Source organism: Lithobates pipiens, unplaced genomic scaffold (assembly GCF_037356315.1).
Source record: "Lithobates pipiens isolate NorthernLeopardFrog02 unplaced genomic scaffold, aLitPip1_a1.2 Scaffold_22, whole genome shotgun sequence".
In the NCBI taxonomy this organism is placed as follows: Eukaryota; Metazoa; Chordata; class Amphibia; order Anura; family Ranidae; genus Lithobates; species Lithobates pipiens.
Genome location: NW_027507784.1, coordinates 55101707 through 55122007, shown reverse-complemented (window position 1 = coordinate 55122007; position 20301 = coordinate 55101707). Strand labels below are relative to the sequence as shown.

The window sequence follows — 20301 nt, the reverse complement described above, 5'->3', positions numbered from 1 at the left end:
GCTTCCTGATTGGCCAGCAGCCCTCCTAAGCCGCCCAGCTGCCCCCCCTCACCCGTCCACTTAGCGCAGTCACCCGCGGAACCGGACGCGCTGCTACCCGCGGAACCGCGGAACTGGCCGCGCTGGCACCCACTGTCCATATTCTCGGAGGGGGCAATTGTCCCGTTGCCCCCCTCCCCCGGATCCGCCGCTGAACTCCACATGGTATGGTAGTTCATTAAGAACTACAAGCCAACATCCGCTAAGGCTGTTTGGACTTGTAGTTCATTCACACACAGAGCTCTGTGTATGAATGACATGGCCGTATGAGTGGAACCCCGCATGGCTGCTCTGCTTTCAAAAATAGACACCTAGTATGGGGAACTTCTCCCCGTACTGCTGGCACAGGGAGGGAGGGCGGTGGGCGGCTGCTGTAGCATTGGAAACATGTTACATATTCCACCCTAAAATCGGGTGGAACATGCAACATGTTTCCAAAGGTGAACTTATCCTTTAATTTTAGGTGCATTTTGAGAACATATGCCATACACAAAAGAAATGGCCATTACAGCATTTCCACAGTTACAAAAGGTCTCTTGGACCTGAAAAGGCACCCAAAAAAAAGGTGCATGTGGTGTTTGCCTAAAAAAGTACTGTATTTCGAACGTAGTGATACGAGCAGGCCCCATATTAATAAATGCTGCTACAACATGTCATGCATTGTTTCCCAGTAAAACAAACACCCTTTTAAATTATATCACCCTCATTCTATTGGAGAATCTCCTGCCAGAAGGATAATTACCCAACTGTGACTTTTTGCCAACATTCCTTAAATTACATGGCAGGCACAATATCACTATTTTACTTGGAAGTTTGCCTGCAGCCATTTGTCAGCCATACAAATATTTCTTAATATTTAGATGTGTACCCTGTGCCTGGGCTGGCAGTGTTGTGATGGTTAAGGTAAAACAGAGTTTATATATGGAAGGATCACATTTCTTCATCCACTTGTTCGTGCTGTAAAAAAATCAACAAATGTTGTAAAGGTATATTTGTAATTTAATATTTTCGTGTCCTATTATGTTTATTGTTTTAATGCAAGATAATCTCACTCCATTATTTAATTTTTATACCTCTCTAACTTTCATTTCATCTACCATTCCTTATGTGATTCCATTACCTGTTGTCCGTCCCGTGCCTAATTTATTATTGTAACTTATCCTCTTCCTTTAACTGCTTCAGCCCCGGAAGATTTTACCCCCTTCCTGACCAAAGCACTTTTTGTGATTCGGCACTGCGTCGCTTTAACTGACAATTGCGTGGCCGTGTGATGTAACGTTACACCAAAACAAAATTGATGTCCTGTTTTTCCCACAAATAGAGCCTTCTTTTGGTGGTATTTAATCACATCTGTGGTTTTTATTTTTTGCACTATAAACAAAAAAAGAGCGACAATTTTGAAAAAAAAACAATATTTTTTTACTTTTTGCTATAATAAATATCCCCCAAAAATATATATATAAAAAAAATGTTTTCCTCAGTTTAGGCCGATATGTATTCTTCTACATATATTTGGTAAAAAAAAAAAAAAAAAAAAAAAATCGCAATAAGTGTATATTGATTGGTTTGCGCAAAAGTTATAGTGTCTACAAAATAAGGGATAGATTTATCCCGCCCCTCCCCACTGCCAGTCCATCTCTGACCTGTTATGGAAAGGAATGGGGTGCGCAGCACCGCAGCTTAATTTCTATTGTAGCCATGTGGCCAGCTCTGCCTATATTCCCCCCCTCTGGGGAACGGGGAAACCATAATGGCGGAGACTCCGCTCAGGACACCTGATGTATGGAGGGACTCCGCTCGGGGCGCCTGATGTAAGGAGGGACTCCGCTCAGGGCACCTGATGTAAGGAGGGACTCCGCTCGGGACACCTGATGTAAGGAGGGACTCCGCTCGGGACACCTGATGTAAGGAGGGACTCCGCTCGGGGCGGCTGATGTAAGGAGAGACGCCGCTCAGGGCGCCTGATGTAAGGAGGGACGCCGCTCGGGGCGCCTGATGTAAGGAGGGACGCCGCTCGGGACGCCTGATGTAAGGAGCGACGCCGCTTGGGACGCCTGATGTAAAGAGGGACGCCGCTCGGGATGCCTGATGTAAAGAGGGACTCCGCTCGGGATGCCTGATGTAAAGATGGACTCTGCTGGGGCAACGGATGCAAAGACAGACTCTTCTCGGGCACCTGATGGCATCTGATGGCAGGCGACATGCTAGGGTTCCACTGATTCTGGATTATGGTGAGTTGAATGATTGAATTCTATATTACAATATAATAATAGTAATAATGCACTTCAATCATCCTAACATCACAACAACCATGGTGCTGGGATGATTAAAGTGCTAACATCAGGTGTTTGGAATATCTTTTATCTGCTGATTTGTTAAACTCTGGAATACACATTTCTATTGTGGTGTAGAATCTGGGCCTGCTGTCCCTCCATCCCTCTTTTCTTCCTTCTCTCTCCTTCCCTCCTTCTTTCCCTCTCCCTCCCTCTTTTCCCCTTTCTTTCTCCATCTCTCATTCATCTCAGACTCTAACCACACCCCCATTTTAACAACACCCATATAAGCCACACCCAAGTTTTCCTGTAAACCACGCCAATTTTTCTCACCCATATTTTTCTTTTTTGCCATGCTACGCCTAGAAATGCATGCCCCCACCCCCTAATTATAATAAGACTCCTCCTACAGCCCAAAAAATGTCCCTATACATTTTTTTACAATGTTGGCAACTATGCTCTAGGCATACTTCAAATCCCATAGTCCATCTTGGGAACAAACAAGAGAGGGTGGCTACCTTCCTACATAGAGTGAGAACATTGAGAACGAATGTAGCCACCCTCAAACAGGAAGTCGGATCACAGCGACAAAAAAAAAAGAAAGGAATTTGGAGATTTGGAGGATTAATAGAAGTGACTTTTTTTAATTAAAGTGGACCTAAACTCACCTTTCCTTCAATGATTCCCATCCCTCACCTGCATCTTCTGTTAGGTGCCGACCTTCGGCCATCTGCACTAAAGAACCTGCCTGCATGCCGCTTTTGGCAGCAGGACTTTAATTTTAGAATTTAGAATTTTAGAACATACTTGAGTAGAATTTTTTTTAAGTCACCTTAAATTTATTTAAAAAAACAAAAACAAAATAAAAACAACCCAGATCAGATATATACTTACTCGTACGCTACAGTCACTGGATACAGTTGAAGTGTTTGTAAAACCAAAACTTTTGCATTAGTTAGTAGTCTGTAGTACTAGGGTTCATCCAGGAGCAGCTAGGGGTTCCTTGAGCTATGAGCAATTTCTGCCTTTCAGATAAGGCCTAGTTCACACCTATGCAGGTTGCAGTTTGCATATTCCAGGTCCATTTTGCATTTTTCACTACACGTTTTTGATCCATTTAAGTCTATGGAACCGAAAACCAGAAAAAAGTCCCTGGCAATAAAATGCACAGATGTGAATGTGACCCATAGGAAACCATGTTAGATGGACTGTAGTGTATTTCTGCTAAACTGAAACGCACAGAAAAATGCATATGTTTGAACCAGGCCTTGTAGATACAGTGCATCCAGAAAGTATTCACAGCACTTCATTTTTTTCACATTTTGTTATGTTACAGCTTTATTCCAAATTGGATTACCGTAAATTCATTATTTTCCTCAAAATTCTACAAACAATATTCTGTAATGACAAAGTGAAAGAAGTTTGTTTGAAATCTTTGCAAATTTATCAAAAGTAAAAAAACATAAAAAATCCCATGTACATAAGTATTCACAGCCTTTGCTCTTGCTTTGGCACCAATTACAGCTTCCAGCCTTGTTGAGTAGGATGCTACAAGCTTGGCACACCTATTTTTTCTTTCTCTTTTGCAGTACCTCTTAAGCTCCATCAGATTGGATGGGAAGCATCAGTGCACAGCCATCTTCAGATCTCTCCAGAGATGTTCAGCTGGTTTCAAGTCTGGGCTCTGGCTGGGCAACCCAAGGACATTAACAGAGTTGTCCCGTAGCCACTCCTTTATTATCTTGGCTGTGTGCTTAGGTTCGTTGTCCCGTTGGTAGATAAACCTTCACCCCAGTCTAAAGGTCCAGAGCGCTCTGGAGCAGGTTTTCATCAAAGATGTCACTGTACATTGCTGCATTCATCTTTCCCTCGATCCTGACTAGTCTCCCAGTTCCTGTCGCAGAAAAACATTCCCACGGCATGATGCTGCCACCACCATCCTTCACTGTAGGGATGGTTTTGGCCAAGGGATGAGCAGTGCCTGTTTTCCTCCAGATATGACGCTTGCCATTTAGGCCAAAGAGTTCAATCTTTGTTTCATCAGACCAGAGAACTTTGTTTTTCATGGTCTGAGAGTTCTTTTTGGTAAACTCCAGGGGGGCTGTCATGCGTCTTTTACTGAGGAGTGGCTTCTACCTGGCCACTCTACCATACAGTCCTGATTGGTGGAGTGCTGTAGAGATGGTTGTTCTTCTGGAAGGTTCTCTACTCTTCACAGACAAATGCTGGAGCTCTGTCAGAGTGACCATTGGAACTTAGTCACCTCTGTAATTAAAGTCCTTCTCCCCAATCGCTCAGTTTGGCCAGGCGGCTCGCTCTAGGAAGAGTCCTGGTGGTTCCAAACTCCTTCCATTTAAGAAGGAGGCCACTGAGCTCATAGGGACCTTCAATGCTGCAGAACTTTTCTGTACCCTTCCCCAGATCTGTGCCTCGATACAATCCTGTCTCAGAGGTCTACAGACAATTCCTTGGACTTCATCTCTTGGTTTGTGCTCAGACATGCACTGTTAACTGTGAGACCTTATAAAGACAGCTGTGTGCCTTTCCAAATCATGTCCAATCAACTGAATTTTGAGAGTCAGCAGCAATGCTGAGACAAGGTCCTCTGACACTCAAAGTGAAGGTGCCAACGTGCACCCCCCCTTCCCCACACCTTCTCCGAACTGAGACGAATTGAGCTTGCACTTCCACACAGATATGTACAGTGTCCAATGAAGGGTGCCAAAATTACAGTCCCTAGGATTACCATATTTAGTCCACGGAAATCTGAGCGGAATGTGGGGAAGTTTTGCCAGTGCCACATGGATAAACTACTGTAACTTAATCATAATAAGTATAGAAAAAGAGAGCTGGGTTAGGGACAGATGTGCACCCCTGGGTGCAAGCTGACTGCCTCCAAGGGCGCACATCCTAATTGACTTTGTGAACGAACCCTTAAAGTGACACTAAAAAACAAGCCACTTTTTTTTTTTTAAAGTTTACATATAAAGGCCTCATTCGCACAGGTATGTATCATACAAATAAATAAATAAATGGGGATGATGGGTCTAATAAACGCAACTTGAGGCTTTCTAAGGCTCAGTGAGGGGGTGCAACTTTTTATTTAAACTTTCCACTATACTCTCTGTGTAAGCGGCAGTGCTGAGCTGTCATTGATTCTGACAGCCAACTCTTGCAGAGCACAAGACATGGTTATGGTAATGTGGAGCAGAGGTTCTCAACTGTTTTGAGACCAGGGCCTGGCAAATCCTTTCCAATCCTTCCATGCCCCAACAGTAAAAAAATAAAAATTATATCAGCACAATAAAAATACGGGAATGCAAAACATGTATTGAAATGCTGGAAGGCTCTGGGTAGGGCTGTGTTGCCTTATGAGTTTATGTGAAATCTTCATTAATATCTGTAAAATATTGTAATTAGACATAGATCTCATTTGGCTGGCATCTATGAAAGCCAGGTAAAATGCCTCCCCCCAGGTGCTCGAGTTAAGAGCAGACAATGCGGGGCCGAGACTTGTATATACCATATGGAGAGCCACTCCCATTGTTCTACACCTACTCACTTCAAGGGACCCCATGCTGGGGTAGACAATGAGGAGAGTCCAACCATAATCATTGCTTAAGTTCCTGGGGAAATCCAATTAAGTCTTCTGTTTAAGAATAGTCACAAGGATTTGCATGAAAGGGGGCCGACTTATGTAGTGAGCCCTCCAATCATGATCCAAGCTAAGGCAGCCTATGGGGAATCAGCATGAAGGCATTTACCCAGAGCCAAGGGAAGGGAACAGTCTCTTTGTTGGGAACCAGTGCTCAAGAGTGGAACTCTGTAAGGATGGGTAATTATGGTTAAGGTGTTGCTTTTAACTAAATATGCTTGTATGCTTGTGACTAAATATACTGTCTTAGAGAATATACTTTGTATTCCTGCATGTAAATATTATATTCCAACCTAGTATTTTCTTCCTTGATGTAAGACCATAGATAGAGATTGGTGTGTTAGCTAGACTTTCAACTACTTTTAATAAATGGTGTTATGTTAAACCTTTCTTTCCCTTGTCAATAGAATTCTCTTTTAAACCCATATCATATCTTCTGATTAATAAATCAGAAATATAGATTTTAAAGGTTAACAGCTGGGTATCATTGTTGGGGGGGGGGGGGGGGGGGGTTGTGGAATGAGTTAGGGGACTCTACAGCAGGCTTGATGGCCCTGTAGGAGCCGAGTTTTCTGGAGAGGGCTATGGGGCACTGTGAGACACTTTCGAAGGTTGGGGGTTCTATTGAGGGCTGGAGGCTCTTCAGCAGGCTGGGGGAGTACTGTGACAGGCTAGGCAGTGGCTGGAAGGCACTGTGTAGACTGAGGGGTGTCAGGGAGCCTGGAGCCACTATAAGCCTCTAAGGAAGGTTGGGAGGCACTATGGAAGTTAGAGGCAATGTGGGAGGTTAAGGGATCTGTAGTGTACCAGAGGACTGGGAGAAAGGAGGTCACAACCCGGCAGTGGGCCACAGCTCGATGGTTGGAAACCACTGATGCAGTCAGAAAAATCTCTCACCCCAGCCTCCCCCACCCACCACGATGCCCGAGACTGGTAACTCTTCTGTCTTGTGTCACCCTTCCCTAATAATGTACTACTCTATATGTAGAAATATATTACTTTGTTACAGGGCATATCAAAGGTGGCAAAGCTTACATAGTATAAACTTCAAGAAGCAATTCCACCTAGCTCACTTGTAATGCCACACACACACGACCGGACTTTCCGGCAGTCTAGGTCCGACAGAATCAGTCCGTCGAACAATCCGATCGTGTGTGGGCTAATCCGATAGTTTTTAGTTTAAAAAAATCAGACGGACCTAGAAATAGAACATGTTTCAAATCTGTTTGATGGACTCAATTCCTATCGGGAAAACTGGTCGTCTGTATGCTGGTCCGATGGACCAAATACTACGCAAGGGAAGCTATTGGCTACTGGCTATTGAACTTCCTTTTTTAGTCCCGTCTTACATCATCACGTTTAAACGAACGGACTTATGTCTTTTACACATGGTCGGACATTCCGACAACAAAATCCGTCAGATTTTTTCCGACAGAATTTGTCCTAAACTGGCGTTGCCTACACACGATCGGGCAAAGTTGACGGAAAATCCAAAAGTTTGTAACGTGATGACGTTCGTTGGTTATGACGGGACTCTGTTGAGGCTAGTAGCCAATAGCTTTGGTCTCGTAATTTGATCTGAGCATGCGTGGCACTTTGTTCGATTGGAATTCTCTACAAACGATCGGAAAAAGTCTGATCAGATTTTTTTGTCTGGAAAATTTGAGATCCTGCTCAAAAAGTCCGATAGAGCCCACATACGATCGGATTTTCTGACAATATAATCCGATCAGACCTTTCCCGTCGAAATTTCTGACTACCGTACAAGGTATTAGTCTGTCCGTGTGTGGCCAAGTCCGTTTGTTCGGAAAGTCCGTCGGGAAGACCGTCGGGCCTAGTCTGCTGGAAAGTCCGGTCTGGTGTACGTGGCATAAGGAGTGCTCTGGACTCTGGCTATAATGGATTACAAAGAAGGTTAAATACATGACTTTAGCACAGCTGTAGCTTTTGCTGGATAACAGTAGCAAACTGGCTGTTTTCCCGTGTTGCTCAGAATTAGCTTTTTTTTTTCATTTATTTTGTTTAAAAATACAAAACAACGCTTTTGTACAGATCATATTAAGCAAGACATATTTCACTGGAAAAATAAAATCCGACCAGATGTAAAAATAAGAGAACATTTTCTGCATCTGATGCCAAGTATATGACATATCAAACATTAACCATATTTTTCTGATTATGGTTTCACATTCATAAAAATAAATTGAACACGACATTTCATGCTCAGATCACATCTGCTCTGCGGCTCCTCTTCCCTAAGTCATTCAATGAACGTTATCAGATGGATAGCCGAGTCTTTCCTTTTTTCTTCATAACAAGAAAGAAGATTCCTTTATTTCAAAGGGGCCATGATGCATATTAAAATAAGTAATGGGTTTTAAAGATTTACTTTGAAAATATCTACATTGACTTTGCTACTGTAGCACTTAAAGTGGACCTAGACTCAGGTGGCTTTATTCTTAAAAAAGTGTGAGACAAGTCAGATGATATAGGGTCTCTGGATCATTAAGTAACGAGGAGTAAGCTTTTGGATCTAAAAGGGGAATTCCACTTTGGTTCAAAATATATTAGAGCATATAAAATTGACACACAAGCCATTTTGTATTTTAATGTTATTAAAAACGACCCTTCCATTTCAATCTGAAACTTCTGTATTTTTTTAAAACTGTGCCAAAAATTCAATGGAATATAAAAACCTAGTGGGGCGCTTTTAACCCCCCCCCGCTAGCGGCTGAGAAAGGGTTAAAACCACCCGCAATAATGGCGTTTTGCCAATGGTAATGCAGCGCTGCCCCATTGATTTCAATGGGGAGCAGCGGTAAACACACCGCTCCTTCACCGCTCCAAAGAAGCTGCTGGCAGGACTTTTCCTGACGTCCTGCCAGCACACCGCTCTAGTGTGAAAGCCCTCGGGCTTTCACACTGGAATGAATGGAGCAGCAGTTTGGGGGCGGATTGAAGGCGCGATTTCTAACGCTATAGCGCATGCAAAACGCCCTCTGTGTGAAAGGGGTCTAAGGGATACAGCTTTGGTCTATAGAAATGTTCCAGGTGACAATAATGAAGCAGATTTTCCTATTCAGAAATCAGTCTGTAAAGGGCACAGGGAAACAAAGCTTTTTAAGCAGAACAGAAAAAGGTAGGACTGTACTACAGTTTGTTAAAATCCCTGCAATGTACATTGATCACCCAGCCAGGATTGTTTTTTTCTTCTTTAACAAAATTAAGTGTTACTAAATCCAGGGCCCTGCATTCACTAAATCTGGTCTCCCACAGTACACAGAAAGTGGAAATACAATTATATTAGTAAATATAAACTGCTAAATACCGTTTTTCATCAGCAGTTAGAGCAGTCTTGTGACTTCTATCAGTGTCTAGTTAAAGCTTGGAGGAGGAGCTTTCATTCTGCTCTGATTGTCCTATGAGAATGCTGACTGATTTTACTGTTGTGGGTTTAGTAACACTTTAACCACTTCAGCCCCAGAAGATTTTACCCCCTTAATGACCAGAGCATTTTTTGCGATACCGCACTGCATCGCTTTACATGACAATTGCGTGGTCGTTCGACGCTGTACCCAAACAATTTTTTTCCCACAAATAGAGATTTCTTTTGGTGGTATTTTATCACCTCTGCGTATTTGAATTTTTTGCGCTATGAACAAAAAAAGTCTGACAATTTTGAAAAAAAGCAATATTTTTTACTTTTTGCTAAAATAAAAATCCCCCAAAAGTATATTTATAGGAAAAAAAAAAAAATCTTCCTCAGTTTAGGCTGATATGTATTCTTCTACATAAAAAAAAAAAAAAAATCGCAATAAGAGTATATATTTATTGGTTTGCGCAAAAGTTATAGCATCTACAAAATAGGGGATAGATTTATGGCATTTTTATTATTGTTTTTTTATTAGTAATCTGTGATTTTTAATCGGGACTGCAACATTGCGGTGGACAGATCGAAACTTTTGACACTATTTTGGGACCATTGACATTTATACAGCGATCAGAGCTAAAAAATAGCCAGCAATTACTGTATAAATGTCACTGACAGGGAAGGGGTTAAATACTAGGGGGTGATCAAGGGGTTAAGTGTGTTACAGAGGGGATGAGCTACCACTGACATGACAGAGATCACTGCTCCTGATCACTGTCATGTCACTAGGCAGAACAGGGAAATGCTTTGTTTACATAGGCATTTCCCTGTTCTACCTCTCCTCGCTGAGATTGCGGGCCGGCAGCGGACATCAAGTCCACGGGACCCGCGGACATGCTCACGTGCGCTATACTGCTTTTTTTTTACATACAGATACATCAGTTTGCGTAGGAGTGTCATTCTGCTGACGTGCGTGAGCCGGTCAGCAAGCGGTTAAACTTTAAATATACATAAACGTGTAGATAAAGGTTATAACCCCTGTTAAAGCAGAGCTACGCTTAAAAAAAATAAATGAAAAGTTAGGAGCTACAAATACTGCAGCTGCTGAATTATAATAATCAGACACTTAGCTGTCCAGAGTCCAGCGATGCGGGGCAACGAAGCCCCACTCGTCTCCCCTCCTCTCTGCGGTGCTGATATTGTAACTGTGGGCGCCTGGCTGTGGCTGCACAGCTGGGCACCCACTGCACATTTGTGAGCCGTGCGCCGCGACTGGCCGGGCAATCATCTGGGACCTGTGACATGTCCCAGATGATTGCCGACAGGGAAGGGGGAGAGGTGATCTCCCTTTCCGGTGCTGCGGTGTGCCGGGAGGAAGTGGGAGCTGGGACCCTCTACAAAGAGGGTATCCACCCGCTCCCCAAAAAATAACATGCCAAATGTGGCATGTCAGGGGGTCACCTTAACTTAAAGCAGAAGTTCCATTTTTGGGTGTAACTCCGCTTTAATGTTGTTCGCTACTATTTAAGAAAATGTCCCTTATTTCTGGCTGCTGTCTGGACAGGAAATGAGAGTAAATTTCTTTAACAGGAACACAAGGGCAAGAAAAGAATTTGTTATTCGTAGAGTAAGAGAAGGCTAGAATCTCCATTAGCTTTTCATTGGTGTCTGTGTCTTCTTTGGAGATTGCCCCCCACTTCTTGTCTCATTGACAACTTTCTTACCAAGATAAGAAGCAGAGGGAAATGCAATGGGATGCATACATGGATACGGAAAGGGGCTCTAACGCTTCCCTACTCTATAAACAAAACTATTTTGCCTGAGTATACACTATACATACAGCTACAATAATAGTAAAAAAAAATAAAAAATCTACAAATGTAGTAATTTTTCCTACCGTAATGACTAACCCAGTTTTCTAGTAAGAATGAAGAGGGAACAAAGGCTGGGTCTTGTTCTTACCTGATACAGAGGAACTTGTTTTTCCGTTACAGCAAAAATAAGCAGAATATTATTCTCCACAAGCTTCTCAATCAGCTGACCAAGAGATGGATATTCCTAAAGCAGAAATCAAACAGGACATTGTGTATTCTGGTGTGTATCAACTGGTTACTGGCCGTAAACAAAGGAAAGTCATTTGCAAGTCAGATGGTTTGCTGTTCCCACACTCCTATTTTTACTTCTGCCTTCCTTCTCAAAAAGACACTTCTACCCAGAATGATTGAACCCTGGATCAAATTTGCAAACTGCCTTTTTTTGGCTATACATTGCCTGGTTCTTTCCTTTTGGATCCCCAAAAGTTTAACATTCGAACCTTCTGTTAAAGAGGCTGCATGTCTGTAATCAATTTCAGATAAGAAAGTACTAAAAGGGTTTTCTGATACATCAATGCTGATTTTTTTTTTATTAACTTCAATAATGGAATGAATAACATCATAACCATCTCACTTTTAATATATTCTATAATTAGTATGTTAATCAACAAATTATTAAAGCAACAGTTTGCAATTAAGCAACTTAGACTCTCGATAAAAGCTAATGTAGCACCGGGATCCTGAAGAGCGTGCGCTAGGTTTTGTAAATTTAGTTTTTTCCTAAGACCATAGTTGGGTTTTGGAGTTGATTTCAGTAAATTATGGTTTTGGCATCAGTCTGGCTGGACGGTACTATGTTCTGCCTGGTCATAGGTGTATGTGTCACCTTTGACAGGCATTGGAACGCAGTCTGGTTGGACGCATTGGGTACCAATCTCTCTCTCTGAGCCAATCAGCGGGTGCGTTGTCTCGCTGTGTATTCCGGGAGAGGGTACTTCAGGTGCTGAGATAATGTGGTTCTGGGTTTCCGGTCCAGAAGTATGTGCTGACCCTTTGGTCCTGGTCCTCCTGACCGGCCCCTAGAGGCCCTCATGGCCTGGGGTGCGGATCCATCCATTTCCAAGTCTCAGGGCTGGCTAGCCCGAGGCACAGTAACTGGAAAGAGGGTTCCGAAGTGGTCCGGTGCCGTCTCATTTGGAGAGGCACAGCAACTGAAAACGCAATAAGGGGAGGACTCTCCAGAAGAGAGCCATGCATGAGGCTGGCTGCTCGGTAAGAGCCTGGAAGCTAAGCTGAAAGGACACCAAGTGAATCCGCATTCTTATGGTATCGCCGGACCGGCTGCAAGATACTGGTACCGTGAGAGAGTTCCTAATTTCATCCTTCAGTTACAACTAAGTTCTGTGAGAGACTTTCTGATCTGCTTTAAAGTTCTACAACCAAGTCTGTGGCAGAGACTTTGCTAAACTTAAATCACCTGTCGGCTGCTAAATTCACTAAAAGGGGATTTATCCGATAGATGAAATATCCAGTTGCGAATGGCTATTCCCTGGATTGCCTAGAGAGAGACATTCCAAGTGTCAGAAGTTCCAAGAGTACCTGAGCTTTACTACCCATACCCTCTATTCCTTACTGAGAGACTGTGTTCTGTTTAATGGTTTTTGTAAATAAAAATTCCTAAAGGGATTCAAGTGTTGGTCTCTACAGTTTACTGGGCCATCAACCTTGGGAAACCCCTAGACGAGCACGAGGTGGAGAAGGTAACAGTAAGACCAAACAAAACCAGCCGCTCCTTCAGGGGTCAGTGCTACACTAACATATGGCCTCTTACAAAATTAGACAATGTAATTTAGCCCTTTGTTTTGTCTGAACATAAATAAATCAAAATCCTGCACTTACAATACTGATCTGACATTTATTGGTGCAGATATAAAAAAAAAACTCATGTGGAAGGTTCAGCAAAGCCAGTATCAACTACCTTTTCATGTGCTACAGCAAGCTTCCTCAAGGTTGTGGGTTTACTAAATCTCAAGATTTTGACATGACAGCAGTCAGAATAACAGAATAACTATATATTATATATTGTATAAAATACTTAAAGTGGTTGTAAACCCTCCTGAAAAAAAAAAAAAAAACCCCTGCAAGATAAAGGCATAATGAGCTAGTATGCATATCATACTAGCTCATTATGAATTACTTACCAGAGAACGAAGCCCCCGCAGCCGTCATCCTCATCCCCCCCCTCCGGCCGGCGACATTCATCCCAGGGGTTACTTCACAGTATCGCGGCTCCGGTGCTGTGGTTGGCCGGAGCCGCGGTGATGTCACTCCCGCGCATGCCATTGCTTCAGTTGGCTTAAGTGCACATCTGCCGCATGACATCAGCACATGCAAATAAAGGGATATGTCCTAAACCGTGCAGGTTTAGGAGATATCCAGTGCAGCTACAGATAAGCCTAATTATAGGCTTGCCTGTAGTTTTAAGTGGTTGCAAAGGGTTTACAACCACTTTAATGGCTCTAGCAAAGGCAAGAACTACCCAGACAAGCTAGCTCTTCCAAACAGTACAGCTTTTTCAAAGGAGGTCTGAAACTCACCCACAACCACTTTACACATTTAGGTGGGGGAGAGTTGCCACCTTTTTCGAAAAAAAAAATTAAAAAAAATAAATACTATACCTACCAAACCTTGTGAGTGTTTTTTAATCTGTCTTTATACATTTTACTGGGATACTACACTTAGCTGGTGCTTCCTTCCCTCTCTAAATACTTATGTACAGTACATGTGTTTTTTTTTCGCTTTTTATTTTTAATAAATTGGCAAAAATTTTAAACAAACTTCTTTCACGTTGTTATTATGGGGTATTGTTGGTAGAATTTTGAGGAAAATAATTAATTTAACCCATTTTGGAATAAGGTTGTAACATAACAAAATGTGGAAAAAGTGAAGCGCTGTGAATACTTTCCGGATGCACTGAATGTAATAATATTTATATGTAATAATATTTACCTAACTAAAATATTTATTTTTAACCCTGACCATAGTAACTAAAGAAAATACATGAAAACCACCATACTTTCAGTTTAAATTAAACAATGTTTTTTTTTTTTAATGTTGACAGCCTATGCCTGAGATATTGTGACTGATTGTGCAGTTTTAATAGTAACTTATACAATGACATTGACTGGCCAGCTTTGCCCCCCTCCCCATATGTGTTACTGATAGGACAGTTAAATATACAAACAAAATGATATATACCTGGACAGTTGACATGTAGTATTCATTATTGCTGTCTAGATGACACTGACAATCATTGGGTATCACAATACCAGCCAGTTTACTGTCCATACCGTAGTGAGAATCAGCATCTGCCACAAACACCAGCAAATGCATCGATCTGTTCCTCCATCCAATCCTGTCCTGAATTTCAAATAATTGATATTAAAACAGTTCTGTTTGAGTACTATGACAATATAAAAAACAACAGCCTCATAACAACTCAAAAACAAAATACATTTTGAAACATGGAACAGTTTTAGTGGTTCAGCATCACAAAAAACCTAATAGATAAGGCACCACATCCCTGAGAATTGAAACATGAATCAAAAGCAAGAGAGGGAATTAGGGATTTTGACGGTGCAAATAGTGACTAGATAATAGACATTATTAAATAGGATACAGAATTATGATACAAATATTTATTAAATTCAAAGTTAAAATCATTAACAATTATTAATGAAATATAAAAACACAGGACAATACAATGTAATGGTTGTTCTCATTAAACACACATGATCCCAACATGTTTCGCAGTAGATTGCTTCTTCAGGGGATGTGTGAATAGACATGGGAGGGTTGTTACTTTATGGGTCTCCTTTGGGGTGATTTCAGTTTTCATCCTGAGACCACTGCCTTTTCCTGAGATATCAAGTTTGAGTAGAAGACAGCACTGGACTGGTGCCGCTTGCGGCTGTCTAGTGGCGGGTGTAAAGGGAATTACTTCCAATGGGTTGTATCCCAATTGTAGGCGGTAAGTGATAGACTCCGTTGGGGTCTAGGGCTGCTACCTTTCTGATACCGACAATGGAGGCATTACCACAGTGAACATCGGTGTCCAAAAAAAGAAAGGTCTCACGTGATGAATTTTATAGTTTTTTTGGAGATAAAAGTTATGCCACGTACACACGATTGGAATTTCCGATGGGAAATGTTGGATGTGAGCTTGTTGGCAGTAAGTCCGACTGTGTGTATGCTCCACGGGACATTTGTTGTCCGACTTTCCACCAACAAATTTTGGCTAGCAGATTCTCAAAATTTTCCGCCAACAAATATTCGTTATCGGACTTTCCGATCGTGTGTACACAAGTCCTTCGGACAAAAGTCCACGCATGCTTGGAATCAAGTACAAGCCGGAAGCGTTCAGTCTTGTAAAACTAGCGTTCGTAATGGAGATATCACGTACATCTTGTACGTCACTATGTTTGTAATTTTTGGCCAACATTTGTGTGACCATGTGTATGCAAGACAAGTTGGAGCCAACATCCTTCGAACAAAAATTCACAGTTTTGTTGACGAAAAGTTAGATCGTGTGTACGGGGCATAAACAAGTAGAGGCAACCCCTTCTTCAGGGCTAGTGTATAGAGAAAAAGATACATAGTAAAAACACGTAGCTAGGCCAAAGGATATATACAAAGTGCAAAAAATTATTTAAAGATAAATTAAAATCCACAAAACAAAAAAATACTCAAAATTGATGGAAAAGTGTTTCTGTTTGCGTATGGGCTCAAAAAGTAAATGTGGTCAGTGGTTAGATCTGTAAAAGACAGATGAAATAAATAGGGCTATGAGACTGATCTGTATTTCTTGAAGAGTGGTTTACCAGAGCTAGGCTTTAAGGCTTTGTTACATGTCACTGACAACCCCGGTAGTGTGTCAGTTATCCATCCTGCATTTGGTTTCAACCTTCCCACCTCCTGAGTCTTCCAGCTGATGCTTTCATGTTATGGCCAGTCTCACTGGTCAATGGTGGGCTAGGAAAATGGGAGGGCGGGGTGGAAGCTAGACTTTCACAAGTCAAGTCAAGATTAAAGTGGCTGTAAACCCAATGTCATCCTTTCTAAACGTCTGCAATATTGGTTATCTAGAAGGATATACATGCCTCCTGCATGAATCTTTACCTGCCAAAATGTCTCCGCTCGGTCTGTTACGAGACCCGAAAAACTGCAGATTCTGTGGGTGGGTCTGTTGTCTGGAGCTCGGTGGGTGGAGTCGTGATGTCGGTATACATTTTTTCCTGTGTATTTCTTACACTGAACTTCTGCTATGATCACTAACATCCAGTGAAAAGACAGGAAAGTAACCACATGACTTCAGCATGCCCAATTATGCTGAGGTGTGGAAAATCCAATCTTTGCAGAGCAGCAGAAGAAAGGAGTGAGAGGGAATTAAAAAATAATGCATGTCTCTTAGGCTAGTGCACAAGATATGTAAATCACCTGTCACTCACAGCAAGGGGGAGGATTTGACAAAGTTTTTTCTGTTTGTCAAGATTGCTCAGAGCTGGATTAACTCTTTGTGGCAAGACTGGGCTCAAATCATAGGAAATCTTATACTCTACATTATGACAAACAAAAAAATCGGGTTTACATCCTAAATCTTTTGGTTTACGGACTGGTTTGAATTTTGCTTGACCATTTGTCATCAAATGCTTAGTTTGAATTTCTCTAGCTTGTAATAGTATTACGGTAATACGTCCTGTCACTCAGTTTAGAAATAGTGATCATTTGGCACACTATCCTTTCATCAATGTTACTTCAAACCACATAATGACAGTTTCCACTCACAAAATGGAATTTACACAATAAAGAAACATACTTTGCAGACAGTTGCTTGCATGATTGCATCAAATCCCCCCTCTGGAGTGTCGATATTTGCTGAAATTGTCTGTTTCTTCACAATGTCATTAAAATCTGTCGTATTATGGGTCAGGGACAAAACATGCTTGTATCCAAAGGTAGGCAAACAAACTACATATGGACTGCAAAAGAAGAATATCGATTAACTCCCTTGGATCTCTTGAAGGGAAAACAAACACTTTTACCGTCATCATTAATATTAATTTAATGTAGGGATAAACATTTGGTCCAAGGGTAAACATAGGCATAGTACACTAAAGGACTGTATGACATGTGCTGGGGTGTACAGAAATTTGTGAAAAGGTGTTGTGGTTCAAAGGTTAGGGTGGTTGTGCATTCAGCTCTAACTGAAGGATGTAATTGATTGATTTTTACATGTTAACAAGAGTTGATGTTTAAGTAGACAAGAGAACTAACCAATAACTTTTTTTTCCCTCAAATTTTAATGTCAGGTAACCAATAAACCACTCATTTTGCAGCCAACACCTGGTGCCCTAGTTCAAATAACTAAAGTGATATTTTTGTTATATTTTAATTTTTATGATCTGAGTCAGTCCTTGGCTTCTTATATTTCCTGGTTACATAAACAGTAATAGCTCTTTACCATGGGACTCTTGTGAAGATGTTTGATTGTGCGGTCACCATTGGAGGTGAAACCTGCAGGTTCAAGATTCTCGGTTCTGTCAATTTTATAGGCAGATTATGCACCATCATGCTTTGCATAGTCCTTTAAATCATGGCCAGCAGGCTTAGAAGGCACAATAAGGGGGCTTTTGGTTGAGCCACCCCTTCACTACAAAATGGAGGTGGAGGGGGGAGATGGCAGCACAGAGCAGTCTAAGGGGTTGATTTACTAAGGCAAATGTGCTGTGTACTGCAAGTGCACTTGCTCTAGATCTGAGGGGAAGATCTGAAATGAGGGGAAGCTCTGCTCATCTCTATCATCCAATCATGTGTAAGCAAAAATGCTATTTTTTTGTTTTTTTTTTCCTTGCATGCCCCCCTCAGATCTACAGCGACTGCACATGCAGTACACTTGTAGTGCACAGTGGATTTGCCTTTAGTAAATCAACCCCATGGTGTCAGTGAGTTGGAAGCTATTACAGAGAAAATGTAGGGAATGCTGACTAACTGCACAGGGAGCAATTAAGATCCATTAGGAAACTACTTTTATTCTGATTCCTAGCTTTTTGGGGAATCAACCTTTTTGCTGCCCTCTTTTTCTTATTGTTTTTATTATTGGGGCATTTTTGTCTTTCATTTGATATTAATTTTGGTTGGTTTTTTTGTTTTGTTTTTTTTTGTTTTTTTTTACTGCAATGCTTTGTTTTCCATAGGCTGGTATTTTCATGGTTTTCATTTATTTTGGGGGTTTATTCTTTTTAATTTTACGTTAATAGGACATTTTTTTTTCAGGTCAAACTGCTTTTTTTAAAAGGGTTTCCATTAAAAAAAAAAGAGCAGTGGTTTCAGGAGGGTATTTGAGGGTTGTTTTAAAATTGTATTTTATGTTAATTACATATGTTAGGAGTGTTAAAATTAGAGCTCTCACTAGTTGCTGACAATCTGTTATTGAAGCTGCCTTTTATTCAGAGAACACAGTTACATTATTTTAAATAAAATAAAAAACTTTTTGTTTTTTTAAGTGCAAAAACAGTGTGCATCTAAACCACCTCAGGTTACATACCTCACTGCATCCCCTATCTCCATAGATATAAAAAAATATGTTTGGCATACCCCAGTTAGGCCTGCTATCTCTAACATAAAGTGGTCTGCTGCTGGCCTATTTTACACTGTTGTATCCTCTGCAGTACCCTGATTCCTGTGTAGTCTCAGCTTGGGCTCTTTGTTTCTAGTAAATTTAGGCCTAACTATATGAAATTGTCCTGCTGCTGACCAGTTTTTCATTGCTGTGTTATCTGCAGATCTAAATTGTACAATGATATATAGTTTATGGTAGCTTTACAGACTTCTAGGGACACAGTTCTGTTTACTACTGTCTGCATATCAGTACAGAGGTGGGTGGAGGGGGATGGCAGGTCCAGGGTGTGTGTTCATAAGGTCACCTGGTGAAGTACTTCCTGAAGCTTAACAATTTCCATGTCCTAAATCTACATACTAGGAAGTTGTGCACTTTTGTATTGAACAAACTGGAGGCTGAGGAAACGCCTCACCCTAAAATACATAGAAAGCTTTTTTATTTTCTGCAACAGAAGTACATTAATAGTAAATTACTACATAGGGAAGCTGGAATTTATAAGAAAAAAAGGTCTTTAACAACAATATTGACCCCCCTATAGAGGAACTCTACCCAGAAACAGCATTCATCAGGACAGGAAATAGAGGAACATCTCTACTAAGAGGACACAGACAGCAACTAAATAATTTATGATACAGATATGAAGAGTTAGAATTGTACTTCAAATTCTTTCAACTTTCCCTTACTTCTTGTCCTGTTGACCACTGTCTACGGCACAGTGAGAGGGACTTTACTTAAAGAGAATACAGACATTGATTATTGGCTGGAATCCCATTTTCAAAGATGAGAATCTGGTTTGCAGAAATGGTGGAACCTTGTGGCACATACTGAAAACTAGGAACATTTCAAGACAGACATTTCTCGGGACCAAACTATGATATAGATGTTGCATATATACCAAGATGAATATGTTGTAAAACACTGTAATAAACCTAATTGTATTCACATGTGAAAAAGTATGTGAATGTTAGTTCTGTGTCAGAGGAAAAAAAAAAACTGATGTAATTTTGGCATCCAATATAATGTTCGAAGTACCAATGATGTCATTTATCAGCAGGTCACAGATGAGTAATACGTTATACATTGGAGTGACTACAATTAATTCCAGTTAACACTTAAAGGAAAGATTCTGACTAAAAATGAGTAAGTTACTTACTGGCAAGGATTTTCCATTTCTTTCGGAATGGTTTTAATATACGGTGAAACTGGTTTCTCTACAAATGACCCGAAGCCAAGGCGAAAGTTGCTGGTTAGCTTGGACATCTCTTGTGACAGAGTGGACCCCAACACCTGAATGGTCCTCAGATCATCTTTCATGGAGGCTGACAGGTCCATTAAGTAATATAAATCTACAGGATAATCTTCACTTTGACGCACATGGACTTGAAATGTTACTTCTTTTGCTAATGAAAAAGCAGAATATAATTATTATATAATGACACTAAACTCAACAATATCAGTGTTGCCTTTCTATC

The 20301-nt window shown here is 41.1% G+C and overlaps 1 protein-coding gene across 1 annotated transcript in view; it reads right to left on the bottom strand.

Annotated features, from left to right (window-relative positions):
* The window catches only part of ITGB6 (integrin subunit beta 6), a 219059-nt gene that overhangs the window by 74215 nt on the left and 124543 nt on the right, over positions 1-20301 (bottom strand). The window contains exons 5-8 of the mRNA XM_077447603.1: positions 19983-20229; positions 17027-17189; positions 14410-14571; positions 11300-11395 (exon numbers count right to left, since the gene is read on the bottom strand). Of these exons, the coding sequence (XP_077303729.1) occupies positions 11300-11395; positions 14410-14571; positions 17027-17189; positions 19983-20229 (668 nt within the window). The remainder of the gene's footprint in view (positions 1-11299; positions 11396-14409; positions 14572-17026; positions 17190-19982; positions 20230-20301) is intronic.